The sequence below is a fragment of the Nerophis ophidion genome, linkage group LG20 (assembly GCF_033978795.1).
Source record: "Nerophis ophidion isolate RoL-2023_Sa linkage group LG20, RoL_Noph_v1.0, whole genome shotgun sequence".
NCBI classification, from domain to species: domain Eukaryota; kingdom Metazoa; phylum Chordata; class Actinopteri; order Syngnathiformes; family Syngnathidae; genus Nerophis; species Nerophis ophidion.
Window position 1 is genome coordinate 5509967 of NC_084630.1, and position 18108 is coordinate 5528074.

General features: G+C 42.2%; 1 protein-coding gene across 3 annotated transcripts in view; it reads right to left on the reverse strand.

Moving 5' to 3' along the window:
* Window positions 1-17804, reverse strand: part of LOC133538673 (MICAL-like protein 2) — a 60481-nt gene extending 42677 nt beyond the window's left edge. For 2 of the 3 annotated variants that reach the window (XM_061880365.1, XM_061880364.1), the window contains exons 1-2: window positions 17407-17804; window positions 1531-1579 (exon numbers count right to left, since the gene is read on the reverse strand). In XM_061880365.1, coding sequence (XP_061736349.1) covers window positions 1531-1579; window positions 17407-17549 — 192 coding nt within the window. In that variant the 5' untranslated portion in view covers window positions 17550-17804. The remainder of the gene's footprint in view (window positions 1-1530; window positions 1580-17406) is intronic. The other variant, XM_061880367.1, reaches the window with a different exon arrangement.
* Window positions 17805-18108: the final 304 nt, after the last annotated feature.

Here is an 18108-nt window from a genome sequence, read left to right on the forward strand (position 1 = left end):
AGTCCTACTGAAATGAGATTTTCTTATTCAAACGGGGATAGCAGGTCCATTCTATGTGTCATACTTGATCATTTCACGATATTGCCATATTTTTGCTGAAAGGATTTAGTAGAGAACATCGACGATAAAGTTCGCAACTTTTGGTCGCTAATAAAAAAGCCTTGCCTGTACCGGAAGTAGCAGATGATGTGCGCGTGACGTCACGGGTTGTAGGGCTCCTCACATCCTCACATTGTTTACAATCATAGCCACCAGCAGCTAGAGCGATCCGGACCGAGAAAGCGACAATTTCCCTATTAATTTGAGCGAGGATGAAAGATTCGTGGATGAAAAAAAAGTGAGTGTGAAAGACTAGAAAAAAAAAAAAAGGCGAGGAAAGTGAGAGCGATTCAGATGTTATTAGAAACATTTACTAGGATAATTCTGGAAAATCCCTTATCTGTTTATTGTGTTACTAGTGTTTTAGTGAGATTATATGGTACCTAAAAGTCGGAGGGGTGTGGCCACGGGTGTGGTGACCGCCAGTGTCTCCGGTGGTAGGAGGTAATAGTCCGCAGCTGCAGGAATACGCAAGCTCCGCTCATAACTACGGTAAGAGCCGACCTATTGCCACAATTTTCTCACCGAAACCTGACGGTTGACATGTGGTCGGGATCCATGTTCGCTTGACCGCTCTGTTCCATAGTAAAGCTTCACCTTCGGGAATTTTAAACAAGGAAACACCGGTTGTGTTTGTGTTGCTAAAGGCTAAAAGCTTCCCACCTCCATCTTTCTACTTTGACTTCTCCATTATTAATTGAACAAATTGCAAAAGATTCAGCAACACAGATGTCCAGAATACTGTGTAATTATGCGATTAAAGCAGACTACTTATAGCTTGGATCGGGCTGGAAAAAAATGTCCGCTACAACCGGTGACGTCAAACGCACGCGTCATCATATTGAAACGTTTTCAACAGGACACTTCGTGGGAAATTTAAAATTGCAATTTAGTAAACTAAAAATGCCGTATTGGCTTGTGTTGCAATGTTAATATTTCATCATTGATATATAAACTATCAGACCGCGTGGTCGGTGGTAGTGGCTTTCAGTAGACCTTTAAATTTCGACTTTTTGAAGAGTTAACAGTTCTGATACAAATCCAAGTTGGTTCCAGTGATGAGACACGAAAAAACTAAAGAAAAGCTGTCATAGAGTTCCACAAGAATCAGTTTTTGGACTAATGTTATTGCTATTTGTACAGCCACGACATACTTTCAAGCAGCGCTCTTCGCTTTAAATGAGTAATGACAACAAACTGACATACAATATTAGTGCTCTTATTCTCAGTCATTTATTGAGTGCAATGAAGAATGCAGCACAACATGCTTGGTCAGATTAATACCAGCCCACTGGGCTTTTCATTGGATTTCATACAAATGAGTTTATTCTGTTAGGCAGGAAGGACGTTTGGTTTGTTTATAAGAAGGCGAAAAACAAAGATGAAACGCTAAAAGTAAAGATGAAGTACAGCATGTACATTTTGACTTACCAGGTGGTTGTTCTCATAGACATTTTCTTTCCTCAAGGAATCAAAGTCACTGCAGGAGAAGAAAAAAAAACAGGTCAAACTTCCGTATTTGTTCATTCTTAAGTGCACCAGAATAAAACTGCTTTAGTGAGTCATGAGCAACCATCCCATGACACTGACAACAATGGTATAAATCAGGGGTGCCCACACTTTTTCTGCAGGCGAGCTACTTTTCAATTGACCAACTCGAGGGGATCTACCTCATTTATATATATCATTTATATTTATATATTTATGAAAGAGACATTTTTGTAAACAAGTTAAATGTGTTTAATGATAATACAAGCATGTGTAACACATATAGATGTCTTACTTTCACAAAGACAAGAATATAAGTTGGTGTATTACCTGATTCTGATGACTTGCATTGATTGGAATCAGACAGTAATGATGATAACGCCCACATTTTCAAATGGAGGAGAAAAAAAGTTGTCCTTTCTGTACAATACCACATGAAAGTGGTTGGTTTTTGGCATCTAATTCATCCAGCTTCCATACACTTTACAAGAAAAACATTGGCGGCAAATTCCGTAGCTTGCTTGATTGACATTCACGGCACCCGAGGGTCTTGTGAGATGACGCTGGCTGCTGCCAGTTCATTATTATGAAAAAATGACAGAGAGGAAGGCGAGAAACACTTTTTATTTCAACAGACTTTCGCGCCGTCCCTTCCGTCAAAACTCTAAAGGCCGACTGCACATTTCCTATCTTCACAATAAAAGCCCTGCTTCATGCTGCCTGCGCTAACAAAATAAGAGTCTCGGAAAGCTGGCGTGCACAAGTGATGTGCACGCCAGCTTTCCGAGGGATCGCTTGTGCACGCCAGTTTTCCGAGACTCTGTATTTAGTTAGCGCAGGCAGCATGAAGCAGGGCTTTTATTGTGAAGATAGGAAATGTGCAGTCGGCCTTTAGAGTTTTGACGGAAGGTACGGCGCGAGAGTCTGTTGAAATAAAAAGTGTTTCTCGCCTTCCTCTCGGTCATATTTTCATAATAATGATCTTGCAGCAGCCAGCGTCATCTCACAAGACCCTCCGGTACCGTGAATGTCATTTAAGTGACGTCTTGGTGAAGATTGATGATCATTAATTTTTAGGTCTATTTTTTTTAAAAGCCTGGCTGGAGATCGACTGACACACCCCCCGCGGTCGACTGGTAGCTCGCGATCGACGTAATGGGCACCCCTGGGTAGCACAATCAAAATATTTACATTGAGCTCTCTGAATCAAAGCAATCTTGCGTGTTTTAGTGCCCATAAACGAGTTATCCTGGGACAATCTTTTGGAATATCTCAATAAAATATCCAAACACAAGTATGATCATGTCACGTTAAAAGTGAAACAAAACGACTTCCTTGGAGACAAAACATTGAAATCATGACGTTCATCTTGTTTTTCATTCTTCAGTGTCAGCAACACCTGAGATAGTCAAGCTCCAACAAGTCGGTTTAGTCTGTAAGCATCAATTCACATTAAAAAGTCATCCATCTGGAGTTTGACAGGGTTCTTTCTTTACGCAAACCAACTTATTGATACCATGCCTTCAACATTAAGCACACTTGCACGGTGTAATGGGAGCCAATACAAGAACTATGTTACCTTTACAAAGACAACATAAACCTCCACCAAGGCTAAACAATTCTAAACACATCTCTGCAATTGTTCCAGTCAAGTCCAGCATTAGCGTTCAAGTTTTCCTTTGTCAGCACAGTTCTATCTGTTGGGTCTGGTGAGTCACTACTCAACATGACCCCATTGCAACTGGACTCGGACTGCACGATATAGACCAGAGGTGTCAAATTCCTTTTAGAACGGGGGCCACATGGAGAAAAATCCACGACCAAGTGGGCCGGACTGGTAAAATCCCGGCACAATAACTTAAAAATAAAGACAACTTCAGATTATTTTCTTTGTTTAAAAAAAGAACAAGCACATTCTGAAATTGTAAAAATTGTAATGTTTTGGTCTTTTTTTTACAATTACCTGTTGCGGATAATAATACGTATACTTTATTTGACTGTATTTATATTTTCTGAATAAAAGTTCATCAGTCAACACATTGGTGGTCATTTTCAATCTATTAAGATACAATAATTATATCAAAATCAAATTACAGGATGTAATTTATGCAGTTTGATCATTTTCTTTGAATGATGTACTAACATCATGTGGTTTATTTTGTACATATCTAGAACAGGGGTCGCCAACCTTTAACTCTCAAAGACTCCAATTTTAGACCAGTTGATCTGCCGTTTCTTTTCTTTTTCTTCTATGTCCCACTCTCCCTTGTGGAGGGGGTCCGGTCCGATCCGGTGGCCATGTACTGCTCGCCTGTGTATCGGCTGGGGACATCTCTGCGCTGCTGATCCGCCTCCGCTTGGGATGGTTTCCTGCTGGCTCCGCTGTGAACGGGACTCTCGCTGCTGTGTTGGATCCGCCTTGGACTGGACTCTCGCGACTGTGTTGGATCCATTGTGGATTGAACTTTCACAGTATCATGTTAGACCCGCTCGACATCCATTGCTTTCCTCCTCTCCAAGGTTCTCATAGTCATCATTGTCACCGACGTCCCACTGGGTGTGAGTTTTCCTTGCCCTTATGTGGGCCTACCGAGGATGTCGTGGTGGTCTGTGCAGCCCTTTGAGACACTAGTGATTTAGGGCTATATAAGTAAACATTGATTGATTGATTGAAAGAGCCATTTTGACCGTTTTGCAAAATAAAGAAAACAATTGGAGCCCCAAAACTCTTTTGAAATGTATAATGAAATAACACGGTATACAGAGTTTTTTTTTGCGTTGTGCTATGTATAGACCAGGGGTCTCAGACACGCGGCCCGCACCTTAAAATGAAGATTTTAATGTTAGTGATAGTGTTAGTTTTATATGAATGCCGCTTGACAGCATCACACTTGCGAAAACTACCAATTTTTCCGGGAGACTCCCGAATTACAGAGCAACTGTCCACTTGAATTTCTGCTGATTTTCACCTAAACAACAATAATAAGGGTGTGACATGATGGCACTGCCTTTAGCGCCCTCTACAAACAGCTGGTCAGCACAGTCACAGGTTGTATGTGGCTTCTGCAGACACACGTAAGTGACTGCAAGGCATACTTGTTCAACAGCCATACATGTTACACTGAGGGTGCCCGTTTAAACAGCTTTAACACTCTTACTAAAATGCGCCACACTGGGAACCCACACCAAGCAAGAATTAGAAACACATTTCGGGAGAACATCCGCACCGTAATACAACATAAAAACAACAGAACAAATACCCAGAATTCCATGCATTCCTAACTCTTACGGGCTACATGATACATCCCCGCTGCCACCAATCCCCCACCCCCCTCCATGCGTCATGTGAGGTGGGTGGGGTTGGAGGGGCGGGGTCTGGTGCTAGCGGGGGGGTGTATAATGTAGCCCGGAAGAGTTAGGGATGCATGGGATTCTAGGTATTTGTTCTGTTGTGTTTATGTTGTGTTACAGTGCGGATGTTCTCCCGAAATGTGTTTGTCATTCTTGTTTGGTGTGGGTTCACAATGTGGTGCATATTAGTAAGAGTGTTAAAGTTGTTTATATCACAACCCTCAGTGTAACATGTATGGCTGTTGATCAAGTATGCCTTGCAGTCACTTACGTGTGTTGACAGAGGCAGCACTCTACATGTGACCAGACGGCACGAAGATAGTATGGTGTAAAAGCGGGCGCGACGACATGTTGTAGAGAACGGTAAAGGCCTCGCCACCACCACGGCATGCCAGAGGGCCTCAATATTGTTGCGGAGAATGTTAAATCCGGGAGATTTTTGGGAGAGGTATTGAAATCTGGAAGCTTTCCGGTAAAATCGGGGGGTGGACAAGTATGGAGCTGAGCCACATCAGAGTAATCAAAGAGCCGCATGCGGCACGCCGACCCTTGATCTAGAAATATACAAACAGTTGCTATTGCGACATCCAGTGGACACATTTAGAACAGCTGTTTCTTTCATTCAAAAATTTCAGGTTCATTTCTACACATAGCAAACTCATCCCGTGGGCCGGATAAAACTTGTTCGCAGGCCTGATCCGGGACACCCCTAACATTGACGATGTACATTTGGCCAACGATAGTGCTTTTAATACTATCATATTGTAATAACGCGTGTTGATGATACATTCTAGCTGAGTCCCGCAGATTTGACAGCCCCAAGCAATCAACCACGTAGTCAATGCAATGTTGAACGTCCCTCTGCAGTGAGAGTCCCTAATCCTTGCTTCCATGGTGGCAAATAAACTATGTTTATCACAAGTAACATTATCACTGAAGGACGAGGAATTGCTACACTACACACCGTAGGAGGATTAAAAAAAAGCCATGCTAACCGCTAACATAGAGCTCCTGAATGTAACCAGGGTGTGCAGATCGATACAAATATCAACATCACAATACAAAGTAGTCCATACTATAGTGATTAGTTCGAAAATTAGCACCATTTTTTTTTATTGGCCGTTTTTTTTATCATTTAAAAACTCAGAAAATATATCCCTGGACAAAAGGACTTAAAGCCAATGGTAGTTTTTGCTTATGTTTAGTTAATTTGCACTATGGACTTTATTCAGCTCAAAATATTGTGTGTAATGAAAGGAGAAGTGGAAATAATTTGAATATGGTATTTATATTAATACACCACTTTCCTGTGTTTCTGTGTGACCATAATTGTGATCAAAAATTATATTTAGTGGTCTTAAGAATTTGAAGTATCAGTATTGATACGACCAATACTGCCTCTTTAACTACTGAGTATTGCAGACTTAGGCGATTATTTTGACTCCGGGGACAAATTTTGAGAAATAAATGTGTCTGGGGGCCGGTATGTCTATTTTTAGGAACAAAACCTCAAAATAATGTCTGAATGAATGCTAAAAACTTTATAACAGACCGTCTTAAAAAAAAAAGAATGGAATTTTTGTTTTTTTTGCTGAATGACACACCTAGAATGTACATGAAAGTAAAGAATGTAGGATTTACAATATTAACTATGAAGGATAAAACACTGAATATTAACATGAACGTTACACCCCCTCTCAATCGACATATTTTACATTCAAGCAAAATGCAACAACAGAGCGTAATATGAACGTGAAGAGTAAAAAAAAAACACCGACAATGTGATATATCAAATATATCGCTAAGCTTTGGAACTTTGTTATAAAACTCTCCCCTTCTGTGTCTGTCCCTGACACCTGCATATCAGGCTGGCCGTTTTGGAAAAACTCTGTGGAAACGCTCCCCACCCACACTGCTTGCTGCCTCGTCTCAGCTGCTGTGACCTACATTACCATAGTAACTAATTAGATGACCATAGTAACTAATTAGATCAGGGGTCGGGAACCTTTTTGGCTGAGAGAGCCATGAAAGCCAAATATTTCAAAATAAATTTGCATGAGAGCCATATCATATTTTTTGATACAAAATAAAACTAAATGCGTGCATTTTTAAGTAAGACCAACATTTTTAGAGTATAATAAGTCTCTTATTCTTTTTAATAACATTGTTATTCTGAAGTTAACCAATAATAAATCAAATGTCATGTCTGTTGATCATGTTTTTGTTTGGCCATGTGCTGTTTGTCTTTTGGACTCTTTAAATTCCTGTTTTTTTCCACTCCCTTGTCTGGTTTCCATGGTTACTCATTTTGTCCACCTGTCTCTGGTGGACAAAATGCCCGCTCACCTGCTTCCGAGCACTAATCAGAGGCAGTATTTAAGCTTGTCTTTGCCAGTCAGTCGCCCTGGCGTCAATGTGATATTTTCTTGCTCTGTGCTGACTTGTTTCATGCCTTGCTATAGTTTCGTGCTTCATGCCGTGTCAAGTAAGTTTTGTTTGATTTATGTTCTTAGTCTGTTTATGCGTTAGCTTTCTTCCTTAGCCCAAGTTGTGCCTCCGCTGTGAGCGATTTTTGTTTGTATCTTTTTTTAGTTTAAATTAAGTCATGTTTTTACCTAAATGCCATGTCCCGAGTAGTCCGTCTGCCTTCCCGGGAGAACGACCCCGCAGCAAGCTGCGACCCCCCCATCATGACATAAAATACTCCTTACCATTAATGCGACTTCTTGAACAGGTGCAGTAGAAAACGGATGGATGGATTGATTTAAATGCATGAGAATGTTTTATATTTTGAACGTTATTTTTAGCACTGTGAATTCCAGCGGAATTATTCATAATTATCGTGTTAAGCAACGTCAGCTAAGATTTATCTGAGACCCAGATGCAGTCATCAAAAGAGCCACATCTGGCTCTAGAGCCATAGGTTCCCTACCCCTGAATTAGATGACCATAGTAACTAGTATATCATGCAGATTCCAACTATTGAAATACTTTGAATAGTTCAAGACTTACGATCATTAGAAAACATCACTGCATATCATAATGGCAGCTACACTTTCCACCTTAAAGAACCAAAAAAATATATTTGGGAATGTCCGGTGGGACAGTTCTGAAAAGCTTAACGGGCCTTAATTTGCCCAGGTCTGGAGTATTGGGTCGATACCCAAATTTGTAGTGCTACCTACTACACGTTACAGTGGTGCCGTGACCCGGATGAGAGTCAGGTTTCAGCGGGCGAGTGTAAAGGAGGCCCGCCAGTGAGGCTGGGTCTTGTGTATGTTAGTGACCCTCACTCCCTGAGCAGAGTTGGCTATCAGGTTGATGGGCCGAGCTTTAAGCTTGGTAGTGAGCACGCTCGCCTCCCGCGTGGATGACCCAGACTCGAGTAACGGGCAGAGCAGAAAGCAGGTTACACTATTTCACAAATTGGGGCTCCAGTACTCTGGAATGCCCTCCTGGTAACAGTTCGAGATGGTACCACAGCAGAAGCATTTAAATCCCATCTTAAAACTCATTTGTATACTCTAGCTTTTAAATAGACCCCCCTTTTGGACCAGTTGATCTGCCGTCTCTCTTCTGCTCTGCCCCACTCTCTTTCGTGGAGAGGGGGGGCACAGATTAGGCGACCACAGATTCTGCGCTAGCTGTTCAAAGTCGGGACTCGAGGTGGACCACTCATTTGTGCATCAGTTGGGGACGTCTCTGCACTGCTGACCTGTCCCCACTCAAGAAAGATGATCTCCTGCTGGCTCCACTATGGACTGGACTGTCACTATTATGTTAGATCCACTATGGACTGGACTGTCACTATTATGTTAGATCCACTATGGACTGGACTGTCGCCATTATGTTAGATCCACTATGGACTGGACTGTCACTATTATGTTAGATCCACTATGGACTGGACTGTCACTATTATGTTAGATCCACTATGGACTGGACTGTCACTATTATGTTAGATCCACTATGGACTGGACTGTCACTATTATGTTAGATCCACTATGGACTGGACTGTCACTATTATGTTAGATCCACTATGGACTGGACTGTCGCCATTATGTTAGATCCACTATGGACTGGACTGTCACTATTATGTTAGATCCACTATGGACTGGACTGTCACTATTATGTTAGATCCACTATGGACTGGACTGTCACTATTATGTTAGATCCACTATGGACTGGACTGTCACTATTATGTTAGATCCACTATGGACTGGACTGTCACTATTATGTTAGATCCACTATGGACTGGACTGTCGCCATTATGTTAGATCCACTATGGACTGGACTGTCACTATTATGTTAGATCCACTATGGACTGGACTGTCATTATTATGTTAGATCCACTATGGACTGGACTGTCACTATTATGTTAGATCCACTATGGACTGGACTGTCACTATTATGTTAGATCCACTATGGACTGGACTGTCACTATTATGTTAGATCCACTATGGACTGGACTGTCACTATTATGTTAGATCCACTATGGACTGGACTGTCACCATTATGTTAGATCCACTATGGATTGGACTGCCCCTATTATGCTAGAACTACTATGGACTGGACTCTCACACTATTAACTAGATCCACTCGACGTCCATTGCACTAGTCAACCATGGGGTCCCCACATCTGCGGTCCCCTCCAAGGTTATTCATTGTAGCCCATTTGGTTGAGTTTTTCCTTTCCCTGATGTTAATGTTGTCTATCTGTAGGGTTTAACCCACCTACCGCCCAAATGAAGCTGAGATAGGCTCCAGCACCCCTTGCGACCCTGAACGGGACAAGTAATAGAAAATGAATGGATGTGGGATTTATCAGCACATCCCTATAGAAAACATGTATTTTCTTCAAGCCGCTCATACTGCTGTCTGTCATATTCAACTCTATTCCACCTCTACTGGTTATATTACAGTTTTTATGTAATCTAGCTGGCTAAAAATAACCAAATGAGAGAAACCAGAATATTAGTATAATTGTGTCAATCAATGAAGCCCAATGTTTTGGTACAGTTCTAAAAAAACAGATTGTGCAATTGCACCAAATGAAACAATCGATGACAATTAAAAAAGTGAATGCCTGCTCTTTGGCCTTGTGGTTAGCAGAGTGTCCGCCCTGAGGTCAGTAGGTCGTGAGTTCAAACCCCGGCCGAGTCATACCAAAGACTATAAAAATGGGAACCATTACCTCCCTGCTAGGCACTCAGCGTCAAGGATTGGAATTGGGACATACTTGCCAACTTTGAGACCTCCGAATTCGGGATATATATATATATATATATATATATATATATATATATATATATATATATATATATATATATATATATATATATATATATATACACCCCATATATATATATATATATGCGGTGTAATGGTACGTGTTGAACCGTTTCTGTACGGGGGTTTCGATTCGGTGCAGAGGTGTACCGAACGAGTTTCCACACGAACAAATGAAGTCTTAATAAGCTGCTCTGCTTTCTGCCTCTGTCTCCTACGCAGCACCCAGCATTGTCACCCCCACACAACCATCTGATTGATTACATATATAGCGGTAACAGCCAATCAGCAGTGCGTATTCAGCGCACATGTAGTAAATGCTTCAGCGTCGAGCAGATAGGTGTTTAGCAGGTGAGCATAAGGCAGCGTACTCTCCCCAAATTATACTAAACACTTCCAAGTCAACTACTAGTAACATCACTATGAGCCCGTTGACCTTCTAGAAACAAACTGCAGCTCAGCTCGCTCGCAGTCCGGGCTTGAGGTGAAGGCTAATTAGCTTTTAGCGCGTAACGTTAGCTCATTGTGCGGTGTGTGTGTGTGTGTGTGTGTGTGTGTGTTAATTGAGCTATGTTGAAGCAGCAAAAAAGGACATTAAGTTAAATGAAGAGTTTCTGTCTGTAATAGTTGATATAATAATGTAACTGCATCATAAAGCCTACATGAACTCCATGGTGTTCAGGGATGAATAGTCTCTCCTATTGCGGTTGTACTATTTTTTTCAGCTATAGTTACATTAATCATTTGTAATGTAGCAGCCTAGTTTTGAATGGCAGGGTCCCTGCTATCACATGTTGATACAAATATAACATTTACATAATAAAAATCAATTACAGGCTTCCCAAATGCTGTGATAAATTAAGCATGATGAGTTGACTTGAAACTGTTTAATGTTGCACTTTTTATATGTAGAAGAAAAGTTTTGTAGTTTTATTTCATCTAAGCAACAATTTGAGGCAGTTTAATGTGAATTAACATGGGCAGAATTATTATAGTGTTCCCAATGTTAAAAGGATAAAGCCATTGTTGACAAATTTGGTAAATAAATAACCCAAAAATGTATATTTTGTTGTTTTCTTACTGTACCGAAAATGAACCGAACCGTTACCTCTAAACCGAGGTAGGTACCGAACCGAAATTTTTGTGTACCGTTACACCCCTAGTATATATATATATATATATGTATATATATATATATATATATATATATATATATATATCTCCATCCAACCATTTTTTATCGCTTGTCCCGTTTGGGGTCACGGGAGCCTATCTTAGCTGCATATGGGCGGAATATATATAAATAATCCGTTCATGAATGAGTATATCCGTTCGGCCACCGTGTTCAATGTAGAAGTCTGATCTACAAAAATTTCGAGCTGTCCTGGATGAACTGAAATTATTTTTTCCAATCATTTTGTAACTTGCAAGCGTACTTCTTTTTCTTACTCGTCGCCATGTCTCTTTTTCGTTCTCCTGCTTTGTCTCTGTTGTGTTTTTGGACATTACTACTTGCCGTAGTTTTGAAGCAATGCATGATGGGAATCCGGATGTTGTGTGTCAGTGTATTAACGTGCGGGCTGGAATAAACACACGCTGAGAAATAGCTCTGTGCCTGCCTACTTTATGGGTTATAGATAAACCTATGAAAAATGGAGACATATATAATAGTCTCCTTTTCAGGTGAGAGAGGCACGCTAAAGGCAGTGCCTTTAAAGCAGTGGTTCTCTACCTTTTTTCAGTGATGTACCCCCTGTGAACTTTTTTTTAAATTAAAGTACCCCCTAATCAGAGCAAAGCATTTTTGGTTGAAAATAAGAGATAAAGAAGTAAAATACAGCACTATGTCATCAGTTTCTGATTCATTAAATTGTATAAAAGTGCAAAATATGGCTCATTTGTAGTGGTCTTTCCTGAACTATTTGGGAAAAAAGATATAAAAATAACTAAAAACGGGGCTTCACGGTGGCAGAGGGGTTAGTGCGTCTGCCTCACAATACGAAGGTCCTGCAGTCCTGGGTTCAAATCCAGGCTCGGGATCTTTCTGTGTGGAGTTTGCATGTTCTCCCCGTGACTGCGTGGGTTCCCTCCGGGTACTCCGGCTTCCTCCCACTTCCAAAGACATGCACCTGGGGATAGGTTGATTGGCAACACTAAATTGGCCCTAGTGTGTGAATGTTGTCTGTTTATCTGTGTTGGCCCTGTGATGAGGTGGTGACTTGTCCAGGGTGTACCCCGCCTTCCGCCCGATTGTAGCTGAGATAGGCGCCAGCGCCCCCTGCGACCCAGAACGGGAATAAGCGGTAGAAAATGGATGGATGGAAATAACTAAAAACTTGTTGAAAAATAAAGGAGTGATTCAATTATAAATAAAGATTTCTACACATAGAAGTAATCATCAACTTAAAGTGCCCTCTTTGGGGATTGTAATAAATGATAAATGGGTTGTACTTGTATAGCGCTTTTCTACCTTCAAGGTACTCAAAGCGCTTTGACACTACTTCCACATTTACCCATTCACACACACATTCACACACTGATGGAGGGAGCTGCCATGCAAGGCGCCAACCAGCACCCATCAGGAGCAAGGGTGAAGTGTCTTGCTCAGGACACAACGGACGTGACGAGGTTGGTACTAGGTGGGATTTGAACCAATGACCCTCGGGTTGCGCACGGCCACTCTACCATCCATCTGGATTCATCAACTTCATTCTAAACATTTATTGACAAAAAATAAATAAATCTTTAACATCAATATTTATGGAACATGTCCACAAAAAAATCTAGCTGTCAACACTGAATATTTCATTGTTGCATTTCTTTTCACAGTTTATGAACTTATATTCATATTTTGTTGAAGTATATTTCAATAAATATATTTATAAAGGATTGTCTGGGTAAGAATCGGGAGTATGGTGGCCCCGGGAGATTTTCGGGAGGGGCACTGAAATTCGACAGTCTCTCGGCAAAATCTGGAGCGTTGGCAAGTATAAATTGGGGATTAATGCACCAAAAATGATTCCAGAATGCGGCCACTGCTGCTGCTCACTGCTCCCCTCACCTCCCAGGGGGTGGAACAAGGGGATGGGTGAATTGCACAGGGTAATTTTACCACACCGAGTGTGTGTGTGTGGTACTTCAACTTTTTACTTTTTAATTTTAAAGGCCTACTGAAAGCCACTACTAGCGACCACACAGTCTGATAGTTTATATATCAATGATGAAATATTAACATTGCAACACATGCCAATACGGCCTTTTTACTTTACTAAATTGCAAGTGTCCGGTTGAAAACGTCGCGGTATGATGACACGTATGATGGCGCGTGCGTTTGATGTCACCGGTTGTAGCGGACATTATTTTCCAGCCCGATCCAAGCTATAAGTAGTCTGCTTCAATCGCATAATTACACAGTATTCTGGACATCTGTGTTGCTGAATCTTTTGCAATTTGTTCAATTAATAATGGAGAAGTCAAAGAAGAAAGATGGAGGTGGGAAGCTTTTAGCTTTTAGCCACACAAACACAGCCGGTGTTTCCTTGTTTAAAATTCCCGAAGATGAAGCTTTACTATGGATCAGAGCGGTCAAGCGAACATGGATCCCGACTACATGTCAACCGGCAGTTTTCGGTGAGAAAATTGTGGCTATAGGTCGGCTCTTACAGGAGACATCAGCGGAGCTTCTGTCCTGCTGCAGCTGCCGTGACTTCCCTGAGAGACTCTGGCATCAACACACTCGATGCCACACCCCTCCGACTTTCAGGTACTATTTAATCTCACTAAAACACTAGCAACACAATAGCAGATAAGGGATTTTCCAGAATGATCCTAGTAAATGTGTCTAAAAACATCTGAATTGCTCCCACTGCATATCGCCTTTTTTCTTTCTAGTCCTTCACTCTAAATTTCCTCATCCACTAATCTTTCATCCTAGCTCAAATTAATGGGGGGATTGTCGCTTTCTCGGTACGAATCGCTCTTGCTGCTTTTGGCTATGATTATAAACAATGTGAGGAAGTGAGGAGCCTTACAACCCGTGACGTCACGCGCACATCGTCTGCTACTTCCGGTACAGGCAAGGCTTTTTTATTAGCGACCGAAAGTTACGAACTTTATCACTGATGTTCTCTACTAAATCCTTTCAGCAAAAATATGTCAATATCGCGAAATGATCAAATATGACACATAAAATTGGACCTGCTGTCCCCGTTTAAATAAGAACATCTCATTTCATTAGGCCTTTAACGTTTCTGGCTGGAATAAACACACGCTGAGAAACAGCTCCGTGCCTGCCTACTTTATGGGTTATAGATAAACCTATTGATAATGGAGACTTATATAATAGTCTCCTTTTCAGGTGAGACAGGGTGCTAAAGGCAGTGCCTTTAAGGCACGCCCCCAATATTGTTGTCTGGGTGGAAATCGGGAGAATGGTTGCCCCGGGAAATTTTCGGGAGGGGCACTGAAATTCGGGAGTCTCCCGGGAAAATCGGGAGGATTGGCAAGTATGAGTTGGGGGTTAAAGGCCTACTGAAAGCCACTACTAGCGACCACGCAGTCTGATAGTTTATATATCAATGATGAAATATTAACATTGCAACACATGCCAATACGGCCGGTTTAGTTTACTAAATTGCAATTTTAAATTTCCCGCGGAGTTTCTTGTTGAAAACGTCACGGAATGATGACGCGTATGATGACGTGTGCTTGTGACGTTATTGGTTGGAGGGGACATTTTATCCCAGCACCACTCACGGCTAAAAGTCGTCTCTTTTCATCACATAATTACACAGTAATTTGGACATCTGTGTTGCTGAATCTTTTGCAGTTTGTTCAATTAATAATGGAGACGTCAAAGAAGAAGGCTGTCGGTGTTAAGTGTTGGATTGCAGCTGCCTTTAGCAACCGAGACACAGCCGGTGTTTGTTTGTTGTTGTTGTGAAGCTTTAACACAGAGCAGTCAAGCGAACATTATTCTCTACGTCAACCAGCAAGTTTTTGGATGGGAAAAATGTCTGCGCTTATTTCCGTGGATTATGGGACCTTCTCCTGTAGCTGTCAAAAAGGCAGCTGCGATCTTGGCTCCTCATTGGCTTCTCTCTGAGACACTGGCGTTCACCGCAGCCATCTGACTTTCAGGTATGACTTTACTCATCTAATCCCACTAAAATACTATTAACACAATAAGTAGAAAAGGGATTTTCCAGAATGATCCTAGTAAATGTGTCTAATTATATCTGAAACACTACCACTGCCGCCGCCCGGAGTTGTCGCTTTTATTTTATTTATTTTTTTTAGTGCCTCACTCTAACTTTCCTAATCCACGAATCTTTCATCCTCGCTCAAATTAATGGGGAAATTGTTGCTTTTTCTGTTCAAATAGCTCTAGCTGCTGGTGGCTATGATTATAAACAATGTGAGGATGTGAGGAGCCCTACAACCCGTGACATCACACGCACATCGCAGTGTTTCCCACAGGTCAGGCATCTATTTGTGGTGGTGTGCTCGGGCGGCGGCGGGGGTGGGGGGGGGTGGGGGGGGTGGTTGGTCCGATGACCAAGAAGAACGCGGAGTTGAAATATACTTACAACTCTTTATGTACATATTTATATACATATTTATATAATATTTACATATTTATATAATATGTAACTACAAGCTCCATTCACAGACAGAGTCCCATTGCTTTAATGAGCAGTCAAGCAGGTGAAAAGCCGGAGAAAAAAAACATTTTATTTTTTATTTTTTTTTGTGGCGGCCGTAATTCATTCGTGCAGGGAAACCCTGCATCGTCTGGTACTTCCGGTAAAGGCAAGGCTTTTTTATTAGCGACCAAAAGTTGCGAACTTTATCATCGATGTTCTCTACTAAATCCTTTCAGCAAAAATATGGCAATATCGCAAAATGATCAAGTATGACACATAGAATGGACCTGCTATCCCCGTTTAAATAAGACAATCTCATTTCAGTAGGCCTTTAAGGCACGCCCCCAATATTGTTGTCTGGGTGGAAATCGGGAAAATGGTTGCCCCGGGAGATTTTTCAGGAGGGGCACTGAAATTCGGGAGTCTCCCAGGAGAATCGGGAGGGTTGGCAAGTATGAATTGGGGGTTAAAGCACCAAAAATAATTCCCGAGCGCGTCCACCGCTGCTGCTCACTGCTCCCCTCACCTCCCAGTGGGTGGAACAAGCGTTTGGGTCAAATGCACCACACCGAGCGTGTGTGTGGTACTTGAACTTTTTACTTGGAATTTCAGGGATTTTCCAAGTGTTCAAAATTGATAAATAAAACTTAATGTCGATGCGTTCAAAAGACTCCAGCTTATTAGTGATTCCCAGAGCCCAAAAAAAGTCTGCGGGCTATAGAGCGTTTTCCGTTCGGGCTCCAGTACTCTGGAATGCCCTCCCGGTAACAGTTCGAGATGCTACCTCAGTAGAAGCATTTAAGTCTCACCTTAAAACTCATCTGTATACTCTAGCCTTTAAATAGACCTCCTTTTTAGACCAGTTGATCTGCCGCTTCTTTTCTTTCTCCTATGTCTCCTCCTCCCTTGTGGAGGGGGTCCGGTCCGATGACCATGGATGAAGTACTGGCTGTCCAGAGTCGAGACCCAGGATGGACCGCTCGCCTGTATCGGTTGGGGACATCTCTACGCTGCTGATCCGCCTCCGCTTGAGATGGTTTCCTGTGGACGGGACTCTCGCTGCTGTCTTGGATCCGCTTTGAACTGAACTCTCGCGGCTGTGTTGGAGCCACTATGGATTGAACTTTCACAGTATCATGTTAGACCCGCTCGACATCCATTGCTTTCGGTCCCCTAAAGGGGGGGGGGGGGGTTGCCCACATTTGAGGTCCTCTCCAAGGTTTCTCATAGTCGGCATTGTCACTGGCGTCCCACTGGATGTGAATTCTCCCTGCCCACTGGGTGTGAGTTTTCCTTGCCCTTTTGTGGGTTCTTCCGAGGATGTTGTAGTCGTAATGATTTGTGCAGTCCTTTGAGACATTTGTGATTTGGGGCTATATAAATAAACATAGATTGATGGCGGTAAAAACGAGCCTCTTTTATGAATGTCTGGCAACTTAATGTGCTGTGATACAAATAAAGAAGTAACCCAGCCAGCTTTGTGAGTCACTTCAATGGTTGCTTGGCAAACTAAGAAGAAAGTGGAACTTGTACTTACATGAGTTCGGGTCGGTGTTTGTGGATGAGCGCACAGAAAGCCAGCCCGTCCCGGAAGGACGAGGTCATGTTCTTGATGTTGACATCCCGGTAGCCTTCACACTGGACGCGGCACCACTGCTGGAGAGCCTTCACGGCTGCCATGCCGCCAGCAAGCCGGAGCTCGGGGCCGCCTCAGCGGACTCCTCGCCTCGAACACTCCGCTATACCAGCACGGAGCTCCCCGCTTCCTTCACTTCACTCGCGGAACTCGACACGGCGCTTGTAAAAGTGGTGAGGATGCCGGCGAGGACGCGACACGTCATTTGTTTGCTTGTCTCCTCCAAAGTCAACACGGAAGTGAGGCAGACTGTCAAGAGTCGAGACACCTGTAGAAAGGACTGTGACGTCACCGAGTGGGCAAAGCGCATGCGCGTACTATTGCCGGCTCTTATTCGTTCCAACTCCAGATGGGATTTTTTGACGGCTTTTTGAAAAGGAGCCGGATCTTGATGAGCCGGTCCATTCAAAGATCCGTTCAAAAGACTGGTTCGTTTTTTAACTTTTTTTTTTTTTTAATCAAGTAAAGTCCAAAGTTTATCGGAGAAAAAAAATCAATAATTTCAGTATAAAATGCATTGTATATTGATTAGATAGTACTTTATTTATTCCGTCAGGAAAATTACAATTTTCAGCACAATCCCATTCAAGATCAGACAAACAT